The 25,507-nt window shown below is 36.9% G+C and overlaps 4 protein-coding genes and 2 non-coding genes across 23 annotated transcripts in view; all 6 read left to right on the top strand.

The window, feature by feature from the left end:
• Positions 1–25,507, top strand: part of gogo (thrombospondin-1 like protein golden goal) — a 499,603-nt gene that overhangs the window by 189,643 nt on the left and 284,453 nt on the right. For 5 of the 18 annotated variants that reach the window (XM_074124392.1, XM_074124335.1, XM_074124362.1 and 2 more), the window contains exon 3: positions 12,259–12,327. The exons of the other annotated variants lie outside the window; for them this stretch is intronic. The gene's annotated coding sequence lies outside the window, so the exon portion shown is untranslated. The remainder of the gene's footprint in view (positions 1–12,258; positions 12,328–25,507) is intronic. 18 annotated transcript variants of the gene reach the window in all.
• Positions 1,526–2,727, top strand: LOC141445975 (serine protease 52-like). The gene is made up of 2 exons (XM_074112271.1): positions 1,526–2,251; positions 2,674–2,727. Exons 1-2 carry the CDS (start codon positions 1,526–1,528, stop codon positions 2,725–2,727), a joined length of 780 nt encoding a protein of 259 aa, XP_073968372.1.
• On the top strand, positions 2,595–8,475 carry LOC141452216 (chymotrypsin-1-like). The gene has a single exon (XM_074124145.1). The coding sequence runs from the start codon at positions 3,703–3,705 to the stop codon at positions 4,948–4,950; it is 1,248 nt and encodes a 415-aa protein (XP_073980246.1). The 5' UTR covers positions 2,595–3,702; the 3' UTR covers positions 4,951–8,475.
• On the top strand, positions 14,875–15,962 carry LOC141452503 (mast cell protease 1-like). The gene has a single exon (XM_074124727.1). The coding sequence runs from the start codon at positions 14,998–15,000 to the stop codon at positions 15,898–15,900; it is 903 nt and encodes a 300-aa protein (XP_073980828.1). The 5' UTR covers positions 14,875–14,997; the 3' UTR covers positions 15,901–15,962.
• On the top strand, positions 17,763–17,902 carry LOC141446337 (U4 spliceosomal RNA). Its single transcript, XR_012453644.1, has one exon. It is a non-coding gene; the product is annotated as a U4 spliceosomal RNA (small nuclear RNA).
• LOC141446336 (U4 spliceosomal RNA) lies at positions 19,611–19,750 on the top strand. Its single transcript, XR_012453643.1, has one exon. It is a non-coding gene; the product is annotated as a U4 spliceosomal RNA (small nuclear RNA).

Below are 25,507 nucleotides of genomic sequence, written 5' to 3'. Positions count from 1 at the left end.
GCCATTCTATGTACTTTACCTAGTTTTCCCTTATTACCTTCTAAATTGACTACATATGGTCCTTTATCAGTATTCCTATAGCGATTTTTAATGACTTTCGTAATATAATCCGATTTCAAAAATAGTCCATTGGGGTTAAGTCCAGAGATCGAGGTGGCCATTGGATGGATCAATGATTCCATAAGCACTTTTCATGGAAATTTCTGTCCAGGTAACCTCGAACAACTCTCGCATTATGTACCGGGCAATCATCTTATTGAAAATATGTTACATATCTAGCCGACGTTGTAGAGAAACATCTTTAAGCAGAACTAGTAAAAAATCTCTTAAAAAAAAAGTTAGCAATTAAGTTCTCTCTGTAGAAGTATGGGCCGATTAGTTGATTTCCTAAAATTCCACACCAAACGTTTGTAGAAAAAACAACCTGAACGTCGAATACATCTAGCCTGTCTAGATCTTGACTTCGCCACCATAAGTGCTGCTACAAGCAAAGCGTGGGCTTGCCTACCCGTGGATTGTGCCGAGTTTAACTAGACTAAAAATGATTAAATACGTGTTTTTTTATTTTTTCGAAATTTCCCGCCGTTAAAGAAAAAAGTGGGTGGAGCATATAACTCTGGCCACCCTGTATAGTTGAGAAAAGAACACAGTGCAGTAGACACTTTTTACCGATGTTGACTGTACGAAGTTCACACAACGACTGAATTAGCGCTTTACAGAATGGATTTGTCAGTTTTTAAGTACAGATTCAGTTATTGGAATCTCCTCTTTGTAGGAGATGTAAATGAGACGGAGGATTTTGAACATGTAGTTAAGGTTTGCCCTAATTACAAAAAAGAAAGGGAAAAGTTTTTTAATGAGATCTCGAGATATTGCACTGGTCCCCTCTATTTTAAGGAGATAATATTCTCAAATAATATCTACGTGTATTCTTCTTTGATAGAATTTATTAAGAATTACAATATTTAAAAACCTACCAGCCAGTTATTGCTAAACACAAATACAAGTTGTTGCAATTAATCAATGTTAATAGTGTAAACACTGTTACCAAAAAAAAGAGTATAGATTCAATGATTTACAATTATACTTACAATATATTTGTCAATCTCAAAAACCAGTCACAGAAAATATATCGATCATATCGATTGGTAATTATATCGATTAACCAGAAGTTCACTTTACTAAATCGATTTTTCCGTTTTTCTAGATTTTATCAAAAACGATTCTTCGAAAGCAAACGTGTAATCAAATAACGTTTTAGTGAAGTCTAAGGTAAATTTAATTAGGTACACCTTTTTTAATTTGTGAAATATGCTTTTATTAATCATTTGGTCTGATATTTTTATCGATCATGTGAAATTATTACGAATGCGCATATGTTGAAATTTAATGCGCATATGAGAGAGTTTAATAAACCATTTCCAATTATCCAAATTATGTTTATAAAATAGCGTTCCCTTAAGAAGAAATCAGAACAATTAGGTGATGTAGCTTGTTACAAATTCTAAGCAATAATTATATAAAGATGTTCTTGGACGGTTTAATTAAGATAGTTGTAGTGGCACTACTATTAGCGCACTATGCTCGAGCTGGAAATCTGACCAATAAGGAGATGGTTGGGAAGGTTGCAAAACGAGGGTTAGACTCTGAACTTCAGAAGAGCATAACCGAAGCACTCTACGTGGCCGCAGTCATCATTCCCTCTAAAGAAGATCCTACAAGAAGGGTGTGCTCTGGGATTTTCCTACATAAGTACTGGGTAGTGACAGCGGCCAGCTGTTTTGATAGAAGAAATTCTAGAGATAGAAAAGCTGTGGTCATATTTGGCGTTGATGATTACACCGCCGAAACGGTAAACCAGGTCAGTTCCCTACAAGTATGGTTACATCCTGAATACCCTGGTCCTTCAGGGGCCAACGACATTGCTTTGATCAAGTTACGTCAATCGAATAATGTGCAGATGGATGAATCCAAGATTGCCTATAGGAGTGGTTCTGATTATATTCCTGCACAATATTGGCACACATATCCACAACTTAAAGATGTGCGTAAGTGTGTTGCATTAGGTTTCGACAATAATGTCCGTAATAATAATACACTTTTGAAGTTGAATATTTACGATATTGACTATAATAAATGGGCAGGATGTGGTTGCAAAAAAAATGATGGTAACCTTCTCTGCGGCAAACTGCCTTCCTGGTCACCATCATGTTCCGTCCATAAAGGAGGCCCGCTGATTTGCAAAGGAATGGTATATGGTATCGGAAGCGCAGCGCATCAATGTGGCGCCATTTATACTTTGTGCACCCTGGAAACCTATTTCACCTTTACCCGTCTTTGTGCCTATTTCCCATGGATCAGCAAGTATGTGCCTGCTTTTCCTGGACAATGTAGCAGCATGATGTCATCCGCGCCTGCTAAATCGCCCTTCATAATTCACCATCTAACCTTCATCATATTTATAATTATTGTTTTTAATTAAAGTATCAGATTGTGTTTTTATTTATTTTATTTTTTTTTTTTTGGAGTTGACAACCAGGTTGCCCACATTCCTGTAGCATGCATTTTTACTGTATCTTGAAATAGAAACGAAAATAAAATAAAGTAAAAAGTAAAGTAAAAACAAGATAAAATAAAAAATAAGTAAATAAGTAAAATAAAAATCACTGGCAGGACTTCAACGATGATCATCATAAGTCGGTTAAAGTAAAATACCGAGTGCATTGAATACGAAGGAAGGCCCTGTTTATCTCATCCATCGGCGCCTCAGCCTGCAAGCAGGATTTGATGAGGAGGTTAGTGCGGGACAAGTGGCTGATTAAGGGATTGTGGTGTAGGTAAAGTTTGGAGTTAGCGGGATGGGGCAAGGTCAGAAACAGATGGGATTCACCGGTCTGTTTGGATGGTATGGTTGCTCACGTAGAAGGGTGTGTCAGGGATGGTTCAAACTAGAGGGTTTGGTTCCTGTTTAATTTTGAACGCTTAACTGTTCCGTACAGTTGCAGTCCGTAAGTCAGTTGGGAGGAAGTTGGGCTGAGTCACCATTCTGCAGCATTATACTTCCGGTACTTTTAGCATTTTTTATTGGAAACTCTGATTTAATCGAAACATTTAACCATCCTTGGCCATATAAAACGCCCAGAGTCGAACATTATGCGAAATGTTATATTTAGAGGTATTACACTCACTTCCGCTCTCATGAGTCCCTTTAATCGACATTTCAGAATCGACATCGTGGATTAACAATAGTGCAATAACGGTAAATAAAAGAAATGGAGCTCTGACGAAGGAACGATCAAAGAAACGTGGAATAGCCGAGTCAGTAAATTGGAACTGCCATCAAAATCGGCGTTTCATATGCGACATTAAAGTGGTGGGAGGCATTGTAAGCCTTTTTTGGCTTTTCAAAGTCTTGAATGATTCCCCATCATCGAAGTACTTGCGTGGGTGGTAAAGGTAGCCATTTATTTGGGCGAATCTTATCATAGCAATTGGCAAAAAATCTTTTAATGAATTCTGGAAGTACAGAGAGTCTTTTAAACCTGTCCTCAGGTACTTAACATACTTAAACTTAGTTTATACATTTCTTCACTAGCATATGCCAAATTGGATTTGTTTTTTTTGTCTAAACCATATGTTTTTATTTTGCTACAAACTTAAGAGTTTTGTGTATAAACAATATTTTTAAGTGTGCTAGGAAAAATGAAACTTAAAATAGTAATGACGTCATTGATTGTAATATTTTTTGTGTTTAGCGTGTATTCTAGTGACGTAGATTTGAATAGAAATTTAAGTCTGATGAGTATAGGACTTGTTAATCCTCAACTAGAACTCGAAACTTCTACTACAATACCGAGCGTAAGACTTGTTAATCCTCAACTAGAACTCGAAACTTCGACTACAGTACCAAGCATAAGTCTTGTCAGTCGACAACTAGAACTCGAAACTTCGTCTGCACCATGCTTAGAACTTGTTGGTCCTCAACTCGAACACCAAACTTCGTCTAAAGTACCAAGCAGTGAAACGGATCTAGATAGTTCCCGATCAGCAAGTAATGCCGCGAATGCCATGCTAAATGTCAAAAGCAAAGACGGTTGTCCAGTTGAGCATATAAACATCACACAGGCACCATACATAGTGGCTATCCAGATACGTGGACAAGGCAAGCCAGCCATATGTTCCGGCTTTTTTATTCGCAACAGTTGGATTCTCACGTCAGCCCAGTGTTTTGACGACGCCAAAATTCACGAAACGTTTGTTATAATTGGTGCAAATGTTTACAATGATTCATCAGCGTATACACTACGTCCAGTGAAAGTAATCTTACACAATCATTACATAAGAAGGGACAAATCTGGTAAAACGTTCAATGATATCGCCTTGATCCAAGTAGATGTGCCCGAAGAAGTGCTCAAACATGTGGCTATACTTGAAGTGGATGAAAATGAATGGCTACCGATAAATCGTCCACGGGAATGCCAAGCGATTGGCTATGGAATACGCCGAACTCAGTTGTCTGTTGACAGACGGTTGCATGTCAACTATTTCACAGCCAGTCATGATCATGACGGATGTGGGTGTCACACGAGCAATCGGCTATACATTTGCGGCCGTATTGAGCGAAACGTTGCTCAATATTTTGGCGATTCCGGCGGACCATTGCTCTGCGGAGGACTGGCTGTCGGCTTGGCCAATCTAGTGCTGGAATGCAAGATAAGTGGTAGTGCAAAGGTTGCTGGAAATAGAGCTGTCTACCACAGATATCTGTACTTGTGCGCCTACTTTGACTGGATCAGCTTGTTAATCAAAGATTTTAGCAGAACCTGTAAATCAAAGAAATCATTTGTGGTATTGATTTCTAGATCATCTAATTTACAGCCAACTGCTGATTTCAGCATCATGCTATGCGTAATCTTTGTTACTATGGTAATTTACAAAAAAAGATTTTGAATGAATTTTTAATTTAAAAAATGAAATATGTTATTTTTCAATTAAACCCTTATGTAAAACAAATCTCTGACCAAGTAGAAGCTTGGTAATTACGTAAGAAAATTAAAATAATTTAACAAAAATGATAAAATGGCTTTCTTTTTACTTTTTTAATTAAAAAGTAAATAAAATCTATTGTGAAGATTTACTTATAAAAAAAAACTACTGTCCAGACACTTGGTAAATCGTGATAGAACTCCCAAAAAAAGCACAGCAAAGGTAGGCGCGGACAAAGCTAGACTAAAGTAAAGTAAAGTAATCGCCTATTTTTTTTAAGCGGAGCTTAAGGTCCAACTACCAATTAGGTGTTGCGGACGGAGGCGACTAGCAAACATACTTTACTACAAATTTCTCATATTAACTATTAAAGTTATAGACTGGGAATATAGCCTAGTACCGCAATACATGTTAGCTTTGCGGGTCTAGCCCCTAACCGCTCGGCTATCGTGGCGACTAGCAAACATACTTTACTGTAAATTTCTCATATTAACCATTAAAGGTATAAACTGGGAATATAGCCTAGTACCGCAATACATCTTAACTTTGCGAGTCTAGCCTCTAACCGCTCGGCTATCGTGGCGACTAGCAAACATACTTTACTACAAATTTCTCATATTAACTATTAAAGTTATAGACTGGGAATATAGCCTAGTACCGCAATACATGTTAGCTTTGCGGGTCTAGCCTCTAACCGCTCGGCTATCGTGGCGACTAGCAAACATACTTTACTGTAAATTTCTCATATTAACCATTAAAGGTATAAACTGGGAATATAGCCTAGTACCGCAATACATCTTAACTTTGCGAGTCTAGCCTCTAACCGCTAGGCTACCGTGGCGTCTAGCTAGACTAGATTTGCCTACTAGCAGTTTCCACTTTTTCCTAGAAGTAGGTACAGGAATTAAAAGAATAATAAAAAATAATTAATTCCCAAATACGGAAGGAAAAATGGGAACTCAAAGGCAAAAAGTAGTAAATTTCCAAGAAATTGTGATTTCACTAATTACTGCGGTAAGGGAAAGTCAAGAGAGTTTCCCCAGCAGATTTTCATTAATTTTCTTTTTCTTTTTTTTTCTGGAGAAGAGATTAGCTTAGTAGTTACCGAACTGGTTTCTCATGCCAAGATTGTGGGTTCGAATCCAGCTGTCTGGCCATAGATTTACTGAAAAAAAAAGAAACTGCGGGCGCTTCTGATCTGAGAAGTTAAAACGCCTTAAAAGTTAAAACAAAAAAAACAAAAACAAAAACTATGTAGCCTCTTTTCTCAATAAATTAGCTCACAACAATAGGGGAGGGATTAGCTATGTGGTTAGCGTACTCGATTCCCACGCGGAGGTCCCGGGTTCGAATCCAGCTGCTAACCCTTAGATTTTCTCTTTCTAGGAGCTTTTTACAGCTCACTGTCCGGTGATGGACAGTGTTGTCTGTAACGAGAGAACACTGTCCGGAGGCCGGCAGTGCACTGGATAAAGCATAGATGTTGACGCGCCTTAAAATCATTAAAAAAAAAAAAAAAAAAAAAAAAAAAAAAAAAAAAATAGTTTGCGATCGAATTTTAAATAAACCTACTAACTCAACAGTTGGTTGTGGCCAGAAATGATGAGTTTTCGAGAGGGTCGACGTTTCCGGTACCCAGTGGTGTTCTACTTCAGCAACTGGATTGTAGAGTCAGGGAAGATGGGCAGAGGCGATCGCAATTTACCAAATTTTTCAAAATTAATTCTTTTTAGCCTGAGTTAATGTTAATTGAAGTTTATGTTGTAACAATGGCTGAACATCTAACTCGTCTAATCTGCAATATAGTTTCGAATCTATCGTCTACATCCAAAATTAAATTAGACCACTGGATAGCTAAAGGATCAAAGAATTCATTACGATAACGAGGACTGTGACGCATCGCGCGCGATGGAGAGGGAAGCGCCGCCATTTTGAGATCATTTTGCTGCGTATCGAGATTTGCAATTAGTATAACTTTTAACTCGGAGAAGCTACGATGTTCGTTTACGTTTTAATCGCCAGCTGTAGTAACAATCTATCGATTTTATATAAAACATTAGTGTAAAATAGTGATAGTGAAAATAATAATGTGTTAGAATAAAATAAAATCTTACCAGAAATATATAATGTCGGCCTATTGGCGTCGAAAAGCCAAAACCAAATACAGAGATGGTTGGAAAGGGCTTCTCAAGAACAATCGAATAGTAAAGGTCGCAAAGTCGGTGGAGTCGCCATATATCGCAACATCAATAGCTTTCACTGATTGTAATAGAGTTAACATTGACATTTCGGATATTTATTTGGAAATGAAAGACGCAAAAGCTGGTGATGTCTGTCTAGTAAACGAAAAAGGCCAATGGCACCTTTAAATTCGTACTCGGGTGTGTGTATATCCATCCGGGCACAGCGTTAGCAGAAATTAAACTCTTAATGTTACGATCGTTGATAAAATATTCCAAAATCATCTCTAAAATTATACCCGATTAAGAGCCCTGATCTTACTACACCAATTATGATAGTTGGAGACTTTAATGTTGATGTCTCACAAAACCGCTCATTGCCCGACTTCATGCTCAGCGAGTTCAATTTGTCTTATATTGAAACTTTTCCAACAACGTTAGGTAATACCTATATTGATTTAACGTTTACAAGAAATCTCGATGTATCTTGTGCGCCATTTGTGCGAGTACTTTTCGTATCACAGACCTATAATTAATAAAGTTATATTGTAACACAGTAATTATTTGTTACCTTGATTTCATCCTAAGTACATAAATAAAAATATTTTATATAAAAAAAATAACCCGTTACGTAAACGTATTCACGTACAACACACGGCCGTGTCCATGACACAGCCACAGTAGAGCTTTTTTCTTCCCTAAAGCACTCCTGTGCTCTTCTCATTCTGGCTACATATCCCGTCCAGTATCACTTTAAGCAGCAGAGCCGGTTTTTTGTTTTTTTACCATATGAGTTATTCCAGTTTTCCTTCTAATTTCGAAATTCCTTATTTTTATGATCCTTTTAATTTGTTGCCTAATTCTAGGAATAAGTATTATAAGCCGAACCTTGTCCACAACTACTCTTTTACCATTATGCCTAGCTCTTGTCCTCAGATCTGCTGAAAGTTCGCGCTGCTCACACGCACCTGTTTGTGTGTAAAAATCTTTAGAGGAGGTGATTAAGAATGCGAAGAGCCGACTGGCATTGACTGGCAGCAGTAGATGGGCGAGACAGAGAGGCTAGACTACATAATACCTCATTAAAAGTTTTCAGCAATAGGCTGTTTTGGATGTAGTCTTCACAACGCAAAGCCAGTCAGCCGTACAGCTGCACATAGTAGTCTCAGTGTAGGAAAGAGGCAAAAGTACGTACAGAACAACTAGGTAACACTTTCCGGTCTTTATCCATAAGCGGCAGCACAACTTGCATAATCAATGTTGCCTACTTTTTGTCTTCCGTAATTAATTAAAATGAAGAAAAATAAATCCCAAGGTTCGGCTAGATATTTATTATTTTGAAAAAATGCTTTCAGTATATGCTATTACTGTTTATGTACAGTATATATGTATGTACATAGTATTTATAAAATATTTGAAATTTAACACTTTACACTCCAATTCTGTCTCACCAGGAAATCAAAATTCGTAACCGGAAGTATAACTTTTTTTACAGCTTTTCTGAAAATACGGTTTCAAGAATTTTTTCTCAAAATATTGTTTTCTTATTAATTTAAAAAATGTTTCCCGAAACATTTGAAACAAGGGGCATACCTTGTAAAGTATGATATTATCAACGGTCCTATCACTTATTTGTTCGCTATTAAGGATATACAATTAAAATTTGTTGGAATATTGAAGGAATTCTTCAAACGGAAGTAAGTACTACTTTGCTGAATTACTTTTTATTATTATTATTATTTAGTCTTGAAAATGTCTCTTTAGATTTACTGTAAACTTAGGATTACTGTAAACTCTGGATTACTGTAAAAACTATAAAACTGTGGATTATTGTTAACTCTGGATTACTCTAGATTACTGTAAACTCTGGATTACTATAAACTCTGGATTACTGTAAACTCTAGATTACTGTAAACTCTGGATTACTGTAAACTCTAGATTATTGTAAACTCTAGTTTGCTGTAAACTTTAGACTACTGTAAACTCTGGAATACTGTGAACTCTGGAATACTGTGAACTCTGGAATACTGTAAACTCATGATTACTGTAAACTCATGAATATTGTAAACTCATGATTACTGTAAACTCTAAATTACTGTAAACTCTAAATTACTGTAAACTCTAAATTACTGTAAACTCTAAATTACTGTAAACTCTAAATTACTGTAAACTCTAGATTACTGCGAACTCTAGATTACTGTGAACTCTGGTTTTACTATAAAATCTAGATTACCGTAAACTCTAGATTATTGTAAACTCTAGTTGCTGTAAATTTTAGACTACTGTGAATTCTGGAATACTGTAAACTCTGGATTACTGTAAACTCTAAATTACTATAAAATCTAGATTACTGTAAACTCTAGATTGCTGTGAACTCCGGTTTCACTGTAAAATCTAGATTACTGTAAACTCTAGATTACTGTAAACTCTTGATTACTGTAAACTCTGGATTACTGCAAACTCTAGATTACCGTAAACTCTAGATTATTGTAAACTCTAGCTTGCTGTAAATTTTAGGCTACTGTGAATTCTGGAATACTGTAAACTCTGGATTACTGTAATCTCATGATTACTGTAAACTCTAATTTACTGTAAACTCTGGATTACTGTAAACTCTAAATTACTATAAACTCTAAATTACTGTAAACTCTAGATAACTGCGAACTCTAGATTAATATGACCTCTGGTTTTACTATAAAATCTAGATTACTGTAAACTCTAGATTACTATAAACTCTAAATTACTGTAAACTCTAGATTACTGTAAAACTCTGGATTACTGTAAACTTCGTACATAATTAGATATACATTGTTTTCAAACTTTTCTATGAAAATCAATTGTAAGGAAATTTCTAAAAAAAATGTTTAGTTTAAAAGTCACTAGAATTCTCAATTCAGGAAAAACTGAAATTTAGATAAATTTACAATTTTTTGAAGAAAACTTTGTGCATTATAGACAGGAAAAGTGGGTGTTCAGAGTAGAATTTTCTTTTCTTTTTTTTTTTTCTCAGCTAAAGGAAACTCTCCTAAATAAGTGCAGATAATGACATTTTTTTTTTTGAAGTTTTTTAATAAGAAAAATATTTTTACTTTTGGTATAGTTTCAAAGATTAAGTGAATGTTCATGTTTATTTATTTATTTATTTATTTATTTATTTATTTATTTTTTTTTTAGACAGAGAGAGTTTGGAAAAGAAGAACTTTTTCGCTGAGAGAGAGAGAGAGCGAGAGAGAGAAAGGTGTACTTAGTTTTCAATAAAAGCTTTTTCTAGAAACTTGACGAGAAATCTGGTCGCCCCGCGGCCACCTTGAGAGCTACAAAAGTTTATGTGGTCATATAAATAGACTGAGAGAAACGGTTCTTGATTGTATTTCGGGTCCAAGTGATGCTGTGTCGTGAACTCCATTCTACCAAGAATTTTAAAGTCATTAATAAACCCGGTTTCTCCCTCTTCCCCAAAACCGTTTAGTGCGCTAGGCGCATAACGTAACCCATCCTGGGGTTTTTGTTATCCACCCTGGACTGCTGGCAGCACTTAAGAATAGTAACTGGAAGTCCTGTGAGTGTTCACGTCTGACTTATTTAAGTTCTATTTTTTAGTATATTTTATGGTTCTATAGTATTTATGAATATTAAATCCGACGAAAAATTCCAAGTTGGTAAAATGTCAGTTTTTCTCCCCTGAAATTTTCTATCGAGGTGCCAAAGGGTTGCAATTGAACTTACGCTCGTGACCTGTCACATTAGTTTCGTACATTTTCATTGGAAACGATGAGGTTCTGGAGTCGCCATTTCCTTTAAAAGTATCATTCCATTACGGTGAACTGATTTTTTTTTAGAAATTAACTAACTTTTCAGTAAAAACTCCAAGTTTTCTATTTTCATTGTCGTCGTGAAACATGCACTGGAGGCGGAAACCAACTCTTGAGTTTTGAAATCTGTGGGCAAAAGAAACTGAAGCGTATACTCACGCGAATTCCTGTCTTAGAAATTTCCGTGACCAAACGATTTGTGCGAACAAAAAGCAAATAAAGCAATGTAATTCAATTGTTTTCTAAAGTAAAATAAAGTAAAGTAGTGCCTACTTTTACAGGCAGGCTTTACATCCAACCAACAAATTAGGTGTCGTGGACGGAGGCGACTAGCAAACATACTTCACTATAAATTCTTCATATTAACCATTAAAGGTATAGACTGGGAATATAGCCTAGTACCGCAATACATCATAGCTTTGCGGGTCTAGCCTCTAACCGCTCCGGCTAGCGTGGCGACTAGCAAACATACTTTACTGCAAAATTTCTCATATTAACCATTAAAGGTATAGACTGGGAATATAGCCTAGTACCGCAATACATCTTAGCTTTGCGGGTCTAGCCTCTAACCGCTCGGCTATCGTGGCGTCTTATGTTGAAAGAGTTCCTGCTAAGGATAACAATATAAGGAAGGTCCTTTTTCAGGAAGTCACCGGCTAGTATAACAGCCGAGACTATTAGTACATGATATTATGAATATACCCGCCAGTTTTAATAATCACAATTTTGTCTTTTTTGTTTTTGTTTTTTAGCCTAAATGATTATAGTTTCTCTTCTCCTGACTAAGTCAGCCATAGGAGAAAGTAAGATAAAACCTTCTTTTGGCTTACGTTGTATGTTTGACGTCAAAATGAGGTCTTTCATCGTGTTGTCCAAATTCAAATTAAATGAGAAAATTCAATCTTCTCTCAAATTGTTTAATAGATTCAACAATTCGTGTGTGTAGATTTGTTTGGTCATGCACAAATGTGTTGTCGAGTGTACTCTGTAGTAGTATAATGAACCGATTTAACGTTTCTAGTGTCTCTCCGCAGTTAATTAATTCTTATCTAATTACTGTTCCATGTATAAGCGCCCTTGCAAACTAACATACATTAGTCTGTAAAATTGAATTCAACTTTAATACTGTTCCAGTTTCAGCTTAGTATCCAAATATTTCACTATTTTTGTTTAATTATTCCAAAAAGCCACCAGAAAAAGTCACAAATTTGATTATAATAAAACAAATGGAAATCTAACTCTAAATTAATTAACTAATAAAATTTTGTATTCTGTTTCAGGTAATTAGAAAGGTTATTCTACCTGTTTACCACAACTATAAACTTAAAGGCACTGCAGAGTGCTCAAAGGTAAATTAAAAATAAGCCTTATTTCTTTCTTTTTTGGCGCATTAACAGCTGAGGTTATTAGCGCCAATTTAATTTATTGTTATTATTGTTTACTTGGCTAAGCTAGTAGCCAACTAACTTGGCAGTTTTCTCGGGTGCATCAACTTCTTTAGCCAAAGTTAGCACAGGCATCAAGCCTTTTCACTTATTCAGAATTATTAAACTAAAGTAATTGCCTATTTTTTCAGGCGGGCTTAACATCCAACTACCAAATTAGGTGTCGTGGACGGAGGCGACTAGCAATCATACTTTACTGCAAATTTCTCATATTAACCATTAAAGGTATAAACTGGGGAATATAGCCTAGAACCGCAATACATCCTAGCTTTGCGGGTCTAGCTGCTAACCGCTCGGCTATCGTGGCGACTAGCAAACATACTTTACTATAAATTTCTCATAATAACCATTAAAGGTATAGACTGGGGAATATAGCCTAGTACCGCAATACATCTTAGCTTTGCGGGTCTAGCCTCTAACCGCTCGGCTATCGTGGCGACTAGCAAACATACTTTACTATAAATTTCTCATATTAACTATTAAAGTTATAGACTGGGAATATAGCCTAGTACCGCAATACATCTTAGCTTTGCGGGTCTAGCCTCTAACCGCTCGGCTATCGTGGCGACTAGCAAACATACTTTACTATAAATTTCTCATATTAACTATTAAAGTTATAGACTGGGAATATAGCCTAGTACCGCAATACATCTTAGCATTGCGGGTCTAGCTGCTAACCGCTCGGCTATCGTGGCGACTAGCAAACATACTTTACTACAAATTTCTCATATTAACTATTAAAGTTATAGACTGGGAATATAGCCTAGTACCGCAATACATCTTAGCTTTGCGGGTATAGCCTCTAACCACTCGGCTATCGTGGCGCCTCAATTTTTTTCTAAGATTAAAATTTAATTAGAAACTTTTATCAAACACATGTATCTTTATTGATTGATTGATTATGGGAGTGTTCAATTTTAGATTATGAATACTTACTATTAATAATGTAGCGAAACGATTAAACACATTGCAGTTTATTCTGGGATAATCTAATTCTAAAACTGCTAGCTTCCGCAATGTAGTTGGTGAGGATAAGAAGTTCCCAGCTAAGATTTATGAATGGATCGTAGCTGTCATGTAACCATCCGGTCTGGCTTCTTCCCTTTTTAAACTCTGCTCCCTAATAAAGAAGTTCCACAATTAGCACTCATAAACTAATTTTTCCTAAAGGAGAGAGTCTAAAATAATTTCATATTGGTATTTAGGTAACTTCAAATCTTTCTCAAAAGTTCTAATTCCCGGCGAGATCTTAATTTAGGATATTTGGCATTGTAACATATGGTACTTGTTCATACTGGGTGGAAGTAAAAGAATATTGTTTTACGAGAAAAAGTAAAAGTAAACTAAAATAATGGCTTATCTTTTTAGATGGAGCATATATTACTTTTTCATTTTTGAAATATGTTTAGATTAAACTATGCTCAATGCTCATATTTGTTAATACCGAATGGGGAACATGTAGCAGCAGGCTGTGAGATTGTGCACAGCTGATTTACATCTTTGTTTTTCGAAAGAAAATGGTCCTAGTTAAAATCTTTTAAAAATAAGTAAAATAAATAAATAAATAATAACTATGAATTTTTTATGAACGTTTTATAGTTTAAAACTAGTTACCAGGTGTAAAAAAAATCTTGCAACATTCCAACTGGCAGCCATTGCAGCTATTCCATAGAAGAGGGCGTGCTTGTCAGTAGGCGTGGTCACTATGAACGTCCCAGCTTTTGATTGGCCAACCTAACCGCCCATTTTTTTTTGCACCTTCACTATTGCATTCTGATTGGTTAATTATTAAATCCTAATTATTTCTTATGAAAATATAGTTTGGAATTTTTTTTTTCTTTTTTTTTACAAATTTTTCTCCCGAAGGTATTCTCGATAAATAATCAGATTATTCAATAAAAAAATATGTAGATAAATTTATCTATTCAAATTTACATTATATTTATCTTATTTATGCTTCTGAGAATGGTAAAATATCGCTAACATTCTACTCACAGTGGGCAGCAACTTTTATTTTGAATAAATTTCCTGATGCTGGAAGAGTTGAGTCGTTAGGTTTCCTTCTGAAGGAGTATTATATCCGGTTTTCTTTCCTTAAGAAAGGTTTAATCGTTTACCAAAATTTCGAATTCCATTAAAAATGGTGGTTAGGTAATTCCTCAGGTTTCCAACGCGAAAAAAATAAAAGAAAAGTTTAAAAAAAAAATATTTTCCAGCAAAAGAAAATGATTTATTTTTCTTGAGATGGACGCTTTCCATAGCATTTCTCAATGTGGGTTTAGTGCCCTTTTTTCCTTTTTGCGGGCTCTTACCCTACCCATTGATTTGCCCTGCTCCAGGTTGTCCCAAAGTCAACACTTCCTAATATTGTACTCGTATTTAGCAAAAACGTTAATAGATTAGCAAAAATAATTTTTTATTATCATTATTATTACTATTATTATTCTTTCGTTGATAAATCATATGTTCACGTAAAAAAACAGAAATTTATTTGGTTTTTGATAAATTTCTATTTAGCTTGGATGGAAATAATTATTAACATAATTCGATTAAAAATTAAAAATTTTGACTAAAATGTTTGTGATCATGTTCCTGTTGTTTCTGCATGTGTTGATAATGGAGTCTTATGGTAGGAAATCTCACGACTACATTACCGAAGACTACTTGTATGACGGATATCATATCAGTGTGGAGGAAGTGGCCTTTATAGCGGTAGTAGAGGTCATCAACTTTAACAGCAGCATCCCAGAACTCTGTACTGGATTTTTCATACACGATCGGTGGGTAGCGACAGCGGCGCAGTGTTTCAACGCTGCTAATATTAAAAGAATTTTTGTGAAAGTTGGTATCATTGATTCTACCATAAACAAAAATAGGATACCTATAAAAAGGTTAATCCTTTCAGGAAACTATAAAAATGATGTTAATTATTCGGAATATGATATTGCTTTGCTCAATGTAAAAGTACCGCCGAAATTGCGTAAAAAAATGGATGTTATTAAACTAGGCAATATTGATTGGGAACTGATCGGAAGTCTACAATGTTTATATTTTGGTTATGGCGAGACTTCGCACAAAGATCGCAAATTACATGCTGTGCCGTCGATGATGAGCAATGAACTGGATTCTTGTGGCTGTTTAAAGAATCCTAATTATACATATCTGTGCGGGCAGACAATCGGCAAAGAAGATAAATGTGTCAAGGACCTTGGCGGTCCGTTGATTTGCGAAGGGCAAGCAGTGGGTATTTTGCACAAAATTATTGAATGTGGCGAAAAATTCAATGAAATCTGTGGTAAAAGTACCTACTACAGATATGTGCAACTGTGCCAACATTTACATTGGATTCGCACATTTGTGCCCGTGGCCAATGACCATTGCGATGATCCTCTCATTTCTTACGCATGGCATCCAACATCTATCCTCTTTGACTTCCTACTCTACATGCTTGTCCCTGTTATAAATGTTGTCATTTAGAAAAAATAAAACTGTTTCACAATAAAACTGCTTCCATGTATTTACACAACATGGTTTGCAAAATTAATTCGTAGATGATAGTTTACCGGCAATACATGTTCATATATACTATGTGCTGGCTCTTTACATTCCCTCCAGGTTGGCCAAAAATCTTACGCAAGAGTATGTAACATAAAAAGTAAATGGAAAAAGAAAAAGTAAAGTACTTTGCCTATTTTTCAGGCGGGCTTTACTTCCAAGTACCAAATTATATGTCGGTGGTCGGCGGCGACTAGCAAACATACTTTAATCCAAAATTTCTCATATTAACCACTAAAGGTATAGACTGGGAATATAGCCTAGTACCGCAATACATCTTAGCTTTGCGGGTCTAGCCTCTAACCGCTCGAATATCGTGGCGCCTTATATTAGTAGTTTAAAGAAAATAGAAAATACCGTTTACGTGCTGATTTATTTATTTTATTTTTTTTAAAAAACATCAAAGTCCAGTGATGAAAGAAGAAACGAGGCACTTCCGGTTTGATCGCTGACTTATCATCAAGTCCCATGAAGGTTTTTTGAATGTAATTAATTAAATATTGGAGTTTTTTGTTTTTTTTAAATATTGAGCGATGAAGTAGTGTTCGTACTTACACAAAGAAGCGTTATTTTGCTAAATACTATTTTTCCGGAGGAGTCCTCAATATTTGTATTTCCGGTGAAATCGTAAAATCAGCACGAATAGTTGGTGAAAGAGAGGAAGTGAAACTGTTGGTAATATCCCAAAATAATGGAGACGGAAACAACAAACATGGAGAGTGCGGACAACATCGCTGGTACCCAGCACTTCCGTCCGTTCGTACGTATGTATGCACATAATATAATTTTAAACTAAAGTAAACCAAACATGTCATCTTGTAAAAGCGCCACGCCTAGCAAATATGCGGAGAATGTTTTGTACATATACGATTGTGGTGGTACATTTGTACATGTGTGTATTGCACTACGTCACCTCACTCTCTCTCTGTACAGTTGCCCGTCCCTCATTCGTCGTGTCTGAATACATAGCTTTTTGCCATAACTCGCCCCCCCCCCTAATACCAACATAATCCAACACTTTTTGCTCCTTCACCAAAAACAACCATCAAACAGTGTTGCGCACTTCTCAACTGGAATTCTCCCCACCCACTTCGCACGCTTTTTGATGCAATTCCTGTTTCTCTGTCTGCATTCCAGACGGACCAGAATCCTAACTATAATTTTCCTTTTTCTCTCGCCGTACAAAGAAACCAAATTTTCATGGAAAAGAATTTTTCCTGTATATACTTGGGGAGGGGAGGGGCGCACATATGACCCACAGTTTGTCTCTTGTAGTGTGTCGTTTCTGAAGGGTTTTTTTTTTTTTTTTTTTGAAGGAGTAGACCCTAGTGCGGCCCCCCAGGGAGTAGCAAGCAGCCTCACAGCGATGTGATGGTTGAACTATTGTTGTAATGAGAAAAACCTGGCTAGCTTCAGCTAGATTCATTTCGTGATCTTCTAGTTATTAAGGCGTCACGGTAGCCGAGCGATTAGAGGCTAGACCCGCAAAGCCAAGATATATTGGCAACCTGGGCCTTCCAATTCATCGTTTCCCTTTTTGGTGCCTTGCGCAGAAGTTTGGGAGGAATTTCGTCAGCGTCCGTTCTCGCTATATGGCCAGCCCAATCTCAATCAGCTCAACTTTACTAATGGAAGCTCTTCTTGATAATGCGTACAGCTCCCTATTATGTCTACATAGCTAAGTCGTGCCGTCACGTACTGGGCCATACAATTTTACGGAGCAGACAAGTGTTCGTCCGTCTTTGAGATGGTCCATGTTTCCCTTTGGAGTACACCAAAACGGTGTACATGCGCAGTTGGCAATATCGTAACCAATGAAGCAGGTCTCCTGAGGTGCGATTATTGCTAGTTGAAAACTTTTAGGGCGCCACGGTAGCCTAGCGGTTATAGGCTAGACTCGCAAAGCTAAGATGTATTGCGGTACTAGGCTATATTCCCAGTTTATACCTTTAATGGTTAATATGAGAAATTTATAGTAAAGTATGTTTGCTAGTCGCCACGGTAGCCGAGCGGTTAGAGGCTAGACTCGCAAAGCTAAGATGTATTGCGGTACTAGGCTATATTCCCAGTTTATACCTTTAATGGTTAATATGAGAAATTTATAGTAAAGTATGTTTGCTAGTCGCCACGGTAGCCGAGCGGTTAGAGGCTAGACCCGCAATGCTAAGATGTATTGTGGTACTAGGCTATATTCCCCGCTCTATACCTTTAATGGTTAAAATGAGAAATTTGCAGTAAAGTATGTTTGTTAGTCGCCTCCGTTCACGACACCTAATTTGGTAGTTGGAGGTAAAGCCCGCCTGAAAAAAATAGGCATTACTTTACTTTTTTCTTCTAGTTATTAGTTCCCAAAGACATGATGTGTACGATGGTAAGGAATTTGAAATTTAAGAAATTCATTTAAGAAATCGTTGGGCTATGCTGATGGCCCTTTTATTGGAGCCGTACAAGCTAGGATCTTACGCGGTGTTAATATCCTTACTTTTTTACACCGCAAGTTGTTTAATCAAATTCATATATTAATTGGAACGAAAAATCATCGATTTATTTAAATTTGAGAGTTTATGTAAAGTATGTATGCTGGGCGCCACGATAGCCGAGCGGTTAGAGGCTAGACCCGCAATACCAAGATATATTGCGGTACTAGGCTATATTCCCCATTCTATACCTTTAATGGGAATCAACATTAATTGAGAGTATTCAAGTCAATTTTTGGGTTTGAGACTGGACTGGCCACCATTCCTGTTTTTTTTTGGGGGGGGGACTAAATAAAAAATATCCCTTCTAAATCGTTGAGCGTTGTAGTTTACAAAGAACTTCTACAAAAGTTACACAGTTTGTGGCAAAGAAGGCTAGTATTACCTCTACCCTTTTCAAAAAAAAAGTTCAGCTTTGTATTGAAGTTGTTGAAGTAGGTTTGGTAGTAATTGGTTGTAGTGGCTACACTGTTATTTCTTTATTTAGCGGACGCCATTGTTATTTCTTCTACACTTTCCACAACACACACACAGACTCAACTAACTGTTAGCAATAACCAACCAAGTCCTAGGGTACTGGTTCAAATAATACATGAGCCGAAGAATTAAGGGTGGAACAATCGAGTAGAAATTGGAAATTTATAGTTTAGATTAATAGTGGCGATAAATTTATAGTGTCTTTTCACTTTGCGTTCATTAAGGAATTTCCCATTCAACTGAATTGTTTGTGGATCTTTTTTTTTTTGGTGAAAAACTTTCGACTTTCCCAAACCATAGTGTGGTCCTTTTAGCTGTTTAAGATCAATTTCCCTTTATTACTTTTCTGTAAACTCAGAATATTTTTGCAAATATTTGCATCCTGCATCCTGCCTTCGCAACCTGGGCCTTCCAATTCATCGTTTCCCTTTTTGGTGCCTTGCGCAGAAGTTTGGGAGGAATTTCGTCAGCGTCCGTTCTCGCTATATGGCCAGCCCAATCTCAATCAGCTCAACTTTACTAATGGAAGCTCTTCTTGATAATGCGTACAGCTCCCTATTATGTCTACATAGCTAAGTCGTGCCGTCACGTACTGGGCCATACAATTTTACGGAGCAGACAAGTGTTCGTCCGTCTTTGAGATGGTCCATGTTTCCCTTTGGAGTACACCAAAACGGTGTACATGCGCAGTTGGCAATATCGTAACCAATGAAGCAGGTCTCCTGAGGTGCGATTATTGCTAGTTGAAAACTTTTAGGGCGCCACGGTAGCCTAGCGGTTATAGGCTAGACTCGCAAAGCTAAGATGTATTGCGGTACTAGGCTATATTCCCAGTTTATACCTTTAATGGTTAATATGAGAAATTTATAGTAAAGTATGTTTGCTAGTCGCCACGGTAGCCGAGCGGTTAGAGGCTAGACTCGCAAAGCTAAGATGTATTGCGGTACTAGGCTATATTCCCAGTTTATACCTTTAATGGTTAATATGAGAAATTTATAGTAAAGTATGTTTGCTAGGCGCCACGATAGCCGAGCGGTTAGAGGCAAGACCCGCTAAGCTAAGATGTATTGCGGTAGTAGGCTATATTCCCCGGTCTATACCTTTATTGGTTAATATTAGAAATTTACAGTAAAGTATGTTCGCTAGTCGCCTCCGTCCACGACACCTAACTGGTAGTTGGACGTTAAGCCCCGCCTGAAAAAAATAGGCGATTACTTTACTTTACACCAAAACGGACCGAATCAGAGTCTTGTAGAGCCTCAGTTGAGTGCCTCTCGCACTTTATAATTTGCTCTTAAAATGCTTGCTTAGACTAAAATAGCATTTATTGGCTGACATTGATCTCCTTTTCACTTCCTGTGAAACGTCATTTTCCGCTGACAGCAAGGGATCCCACAGGTAAACGAGATTCTGTGACGTTGTCAACTTTGTAGTTTCCTAATTGTAGGGGCTCTTTCAGTGGTGGGGGTCGGTGTTGAAGAATTTAGTTTTATCCACGGTTAACCACCAGATCCTGCTTTTTGGCCTCAACGCTCAGGAAAGCGTTCTTCTTCACAGCGTCGGCTGTTCTTTCTCGGCAGTATGATGTACATCTCGGCTTCCCACTACACATTTCTTTATTTCTTTCAAATCTTTTCAACTATTTCCTCTTCCACATTAAAACAGGAAGATAATGGAATGCAAAAAGCAACTTCTTGCTTCTTGCCGCAAGGAAAACAACAACAGCCATTTTGTGTTTAACTAAAATTACAAAAGAACAGTATCAAGGATGCTGAATCAGTTTTCAAAATGAAACCCAAATCTGCGGCAGCAAACAACCTAATGGAAGTATGATGGTGTGGCCGAGAGGATTATATCTGGCAGACTGCCAAACTTGTATTAAATCCTCAGGCTGTATGGGTCTCTGCCACACCCATCTGGAGGCTGGCGTTGTGCCACCAATAGGAAATTGAATAAAATAAATCTAACTAGTTTATTAATTACCACGTATTCAGCGCATTAACATTTTACTATAAATTTTTAGATTATTTAACTGGGACTACTTTGGTTGGTACAATTGTTTTCGTGTCTTTATTTCGCTAACGTCCATTAAGCGGAAGTAATGAGTATTCTCAGAATTGAGCTGTCGCAAGCTTACAATAGGTGTTCAAGTTTTGAGGCTCCTGAAATATATTAATGCTTATTCTTGTGGAAGAACAGAATAGCTCAGAAACTGAGAGAAGTCTCAGAATGGTAGAGCTTGGGTATTCCGTTTTAAACACAATTTTTTGTATCTGATACGGAAATGCAGCTGTTTAACTTCACTTGATATTTTCGAAATTGGCTTCAAACCCGTTATTTCCTGATTAGCTCCTTAAGAGTTGGCCGGTAAGCATGACTACACATCTCAGTCTTGTCTGCTCAGTTAATCTGTGGAAAGTGAAGCTTTAGATATTCTTTGAATAGCGGAACAGAAGCCTTTAGTGCGCAGTGTGTCACTTCCTCTTATCCGGCACAGGCTGTCCGCTGTCAGACTCTCGCAAGTTAGTGATTGCTCAGTCTGCTTAAGGAGTTTCATCTGAATAGCCGCCCTACCACATTGAAATTACCTTAAGGGAACTAGGTGAGGGATACGCTGAGGTAGGTAATGATCATCTGCAGATTTCTGGCCTAGAATTTCTACCCACCGTTTTCTGCCTTATGTCTTTAAAGGATCCCTTCTTGAACATGCTGTTCAGCCAACCAATTGTTTCTGTACTCCGAACTTTCGTGATAGTCAGAATCTCCAAGATGATCCACAATTGAAAAAAAAAGGACTTGTTAGCTGCAAGACCGCACTGAGTGACTGACTGACTGACTGACTGACTGACTGACTGACTAATTAACTGACTGACTGACGGACTGACTGACTGACTGACTGACTGACTGACTAACTAACTAACTAACTAACTAACTAACTAACTAACTAACTAACTAACTAAGTAACTAACTAACTAACTAACTAACTAACTAACTAACTAACTAACTGACTAACTAACTGACTGAGAAGATAAAGACTTCAGGATTATAATGATGCTCCTTCTCAAGTAATCAAGCAGCACCATCGCCACACTGAAAACTGTGACGACCAATCGAGATATCCATACCAAGAATGAAGCCTGTAACCATGGCTCGCCACTAGATTACACTCAAGTTACCACCGACTGTGTACCAAACAGAGCTTATTGAACTTTACAGTCCAGTTTTACAGACCACGCTGCTCACAGGGGGGGAAGTACGGGAACACTGAAAAGCTTGCCCAGAGCTTCAGAAGAATCTGCAACAGGTTGGTGCTCAAGCCTTACAGTGTCTTTCAGCGTTCAAATACTAGAAAGTATAAAAAGTATAAAATAGTTACGATTGTGTGTCAAATAATTGGAATTGACTTTCCGCCGGAAGTGCAAGTATTGAGCTCCATATGTATGTGCGCGAGATTAGCAACCCCCCCCAAAATAAAATACTGTGGCTGTGTCATGGACACTGCCGTGTGTTGTACGTGAATACGTTTACGTAACGGGTTATATTTTTTTATATAAAATATTTTTATTTAAGTATTTAGGATGAAATCCAAGGAAACAAATAATTACATAAACTGATGTCACATCAGCTTGACTCGGTCATATGGTGTTTTATTAGTTATTACCATTCGATTTTCTTGAGAAGCCCTTTCCAGCCGTATACGATCTCTGTATTTCGTTTTTGCTTTTCAACGCGTATAGGCCGACATTTTTTAATTCTAACACCTTATTAAATTCACTGTCGCTATTTTACACTAATGTTTTATATATAATCGATAGATTGTGACAACAGTTGACGATTAAAACTTAAACGAACATCATAGCTTCTCCGAGTCAAAAGTTATACTAATTGCAAATCTCGATATGCAGCAAAATGATCACAAAATGGCGGCGCTTCCCCCTCCAGCGCGCGCGATGCGTCACAGTTCTCGCTTATCGTAATGACTTCTTTAATCCTTTAGCTATCCAGTGGTCTAATCAAATTTTGGATGTAGACGATAGATTCGAAACTATAATACTGCCAAACTGTATCCCCCGATTTTGTTATCATTAGGTTTTTTTGGATTGCCTCCATATGATAGCAAATTTAAAGACGTATTCACGTCAAAAAAAAAGTCAAAAGTTTATGAGTTAATGGTTCTTGTGAGTACCATCAGCGGATATGACGCAGAGGGCCATTGCACGCTTTCCTTTAAATGCTCATTAAACATGGAGATCGATAAATTTTACTTTCCGGAAAAATCCATCTTAAGTTACATCGGGCGTTTTCCTCTAACGTGCGCTTTTCCTTTAGCGCTTTCTTTATTCGATTAAAATACTGTACAAGAAATTTCAGTAAACGAAAGTCGTGTGAAGCTTTTTTTTCTCCAAGTAAGTGAACCAATCAAATTGACATGCCCGAGACAGTTCCTGTTACGCAACAGGAAGTCTGAAATTAAGAATCAGTATAGTAGAAATTATTTCCAGAAAAATCTTACAAAGTTATCAACTTAATAAAGTGGATTACATTTTTTCCTCCTCCTTTATTTGCCTTTTCCCTGAGGAGTAGTGGGGTAAACACTCCCTGCTTCCACGGTGAAGGGGATGGGGCGAACGTGGGAGTTTGGGGAACTCTTCTTTTCATTTCTGTACCAGATTAGAGACAGCCGCTAGTACTCTTGATATCTCAGGAGCATTTGCCAAGATAGTATATCTTATACACTCCCAGAGAGTGTCTTGTATTCCCGAAGGAGTGTTTAATGCACTCTTCCTGGGTGCCAAGCGAGATGTGCCTTTTTTTTCTTTTATTCTCCCCCCACCCCGCCCAGCTTTACCTTCAGTAATTCTACTCACGTTTGGTTTTGGCAGGAAGTTACTTTGGAGTCAAGGCATCCCTCGCGAGCAATACTACTGTACGTAAGACTTGCGTCACCACACCTTCGGGCTTGTATCCAGCCAGAAAAGCACTATTCCCCTTGAGAGCTCGCTATCTCAGCATTGCATTTCTCCCGATTTTCTGAATAGTTGCTTCTGCTTTCTCCTGCTTTCGGTAAGAGTGAAAGCTTCTTACAGATCTTTTCAAATTGTTGAAATAGAAATATGTAACTATACTGGTCATGGCACAGGCTTGCCTCACTAGATAATACAATAATAACAAAACATCAAATTTAGGACTGAATTTCAATTTTTTTTTTTTTTTTTTTTTAAAAAGGCTTATCGGTTAGTGTGCTCTTTACAGAACAGATTTCTTCCATATTTCGAGCTTCTCTTAAGCAGGAAATTTTATTTAATCTTTGTATGGTGTTGATTACAAATACAAGGTGGGCGCCACGATAGCCGAGCGGTTAGAGGCTAGACCCGCAAAGCTAAGATGTATTGCGGTACTAGGCTATATTCCCAGTCTATACCTTTAATGGTTAATATGAGAAATTTTGCAGTAAAGTATGTTTGCTAGTCGCCTCCATCCACGACATCTGATTAAAGCCCGCCTGAAAAAATAGGCAATTACTTTACTTTTACTTTATTATTATTTCTATAATTTGAAAGATAATACTGCCTTTGCAAGTCAACGATCTCTACCGCTCCCTCCCAGTACCTCACCATCTAAATCTAGAAAAATTTTATCACTTGCAAATTGATGTGGCAGTGATTTTAGTTGATGGGTAGGTTTACATCTGTAGATTCTATAAACCTACCTACATGAAACTTGTGTACACATAACTCTGGACTAATGGACTTTTTTTTAATAATTCTATTTTTTTGCTTTTATTTGTTACTACACATGTATTTTATTTATTTATTTATTTATTTTGGGTGATTGTAATTTTATTAAAAAAAGCTTTTAACAGCGATAGAAGCTTTCCATTTATATGATCTTCTTTTACGAAACTGGGTAAATATTTGACAGTTATGAATTTATTTTTCGTTTTGAAGTATCGATATTCTGATGTTTTGATTTATTTCAATTTCCCCACCACCGGTATTTTATCATAAAACTGTGATGAAAATAATGCAAGTTTAATGGCTTGCTTGTTAATGGAATTGAAATTGCTATTAAAATTTCAAGATTATTAAAACTGTCCGGTAGGACAGTTGTATAAGAGTTGATCGTCAAAAACTGCACGAAAAAGCGTAACGTTGAAAAACACCCAACTTTGATAATGTTTTTCTCTTTTTCTATTAAAGATAAAATTTCCAAATTTTCTTTAAAATATAGGGTTAATCCTCCTTTAAAAGTGTAATTTTTTTGCAACAACCCAGATCTAATAGGTTTCGAGAAAAAAGTTGCCGAAAATGAGCAACAACGAATTTTCAGAAATTGTTGTTCTTGTTCTTGTTACCTTTATTGTAAACTGCGTAGCGCCTAAACGCATGAACAGATTTTCATGAGGTGTCTTTCGATTCGGAATTTTATAAAGATGAGCCTTTTGGGGGTCTCGACGCTGTACATCAAATAGGGGAGGAGTTAGCTCTCTTTATGTAAGGCCCCCTCCAAAATTATTATTACTAATTACTCTGTAAATCTAGGCCCGATTTTGATAAAATGTGGTAGGATGATAG

Source organism: Rhodnius prolixus, unplaced genomic scaffold, assembly GCF_049639745.1.
Source record: "Rhodnius prolixus isolate KJV_2025 unplaced genomic scaffold, Rpr scaffold_1, whole genome shotgun sequence".
NCBI lineage: Eukaryota > Metazoa > Arthropoda > Insecta > Hemiptera > Reduviidae > Rhodnius > Rhodnius prolixus.
The sequence above is the reverse complement of the archived record's forward strand: the minus strand, read 5'-3'. Positions and strand labels throughout refer to the sequence as shown.

Excerpts from the sequence above, each read along its gene's own strand:
- LOC141452503 (XM_074124727.1), top strand. The coding sequence starts at position 14,998 with ATGTTTGTGATCATGTTCCTGTTGTTTCTGCATGTGTTGATAATGGAG.
- LOC141445975 (XM_074112271.1), top strand. The coding sequence starts at position 1,526 with ATGTTCTTGGACGGTTTAATTAAGATAGTTGTAGTGGCACTACTATTA. Across the intron at positions 2,252-2,673 it reads CGCTGATTTGCAAAGGAATG|GACTTCAACGATGATCATCA; the intron begins GTATATGGTATC and ends AATCACTGGCAG.
- LOC141452216 (XM_074124145.1), top strand. The coding sequence starts at position 3,703 with ATGAAACTTAAAATAGTAATGACGTCATTGATTGTAATATTTTTTGTG.